The 410-nt window shown below is 32.7% G+C and overlaps 1 protein-coding gene across 1 annotated transcript in view; it reads right to left on the bottom strand.

Annotated features, from left to right (window-relative positions):
- Positions 1-410, bottom strand: part of LOC119585133 — an 18,564-nt gene that overhangs the window by 11,339 nt on the left and 6,815 nt on the right. Inside the window, exon 5 of the mRNA XM_037933763.1 lies at positions 237-389. Coding sequence (XP_037789691.1) covers positions 237-389 — 153 coding nt within the window. The remainder of the gene's footprint in view (positions 1-236; positions 390-410) is intronic.

The raw sequence follows: 410 nt of genomic DNA, 5'->3' as shown, positions 1-410 counted from the left end.
TAAAAAAGAATCTTTAAAAAAATCTAAGAAACACTTCATTGTGAATACATACTTCTGTAGCCATCTATGTGTAAAGACATATTTATTTGACTATTCATAGAGTTGTGATTATATGGTCAATTGAGAAATTGTTAAACAACACATGAGTAATAAATATTTCAAATATACTCAACAGTGCAGGTAAAAAAAAAGAAACTAAGAGCATCAAATACAATGCAGTCCAATACAAGACTTACAACCACATTAGCAGCGTGGTACTGATGGCACTCCAAACCTGGCATGAGAACGTAGTACTCCTGTTCAAGATGAACATTTACCAACTCACTTTTCAGGGCTTTCATGATCTTTGTGCGATTCTTTTCTCTTGTTGCTACAGTGTTTTTCTTAATCTGAAACAAGAATGTTTCAGA

This window comes from Penaeus monodon, chromosome 19 (genome assembly GCF_015228065.2).
Source record: "Penaeus monodon isolate SGIC_2016 chromosome 19, NSTDA_Pmon_1, whole genome shotgun sequence".
NCBI classification, from domain to species: Eukaryota; Metazoa; Arthropoda; class Malacostraca; order Decapoda; family Penaeidae; genus Penaeus; species Penaeus monodon.
This window is presented reverse-complemented; position numbering and strand designations above follow the sequence as displayed.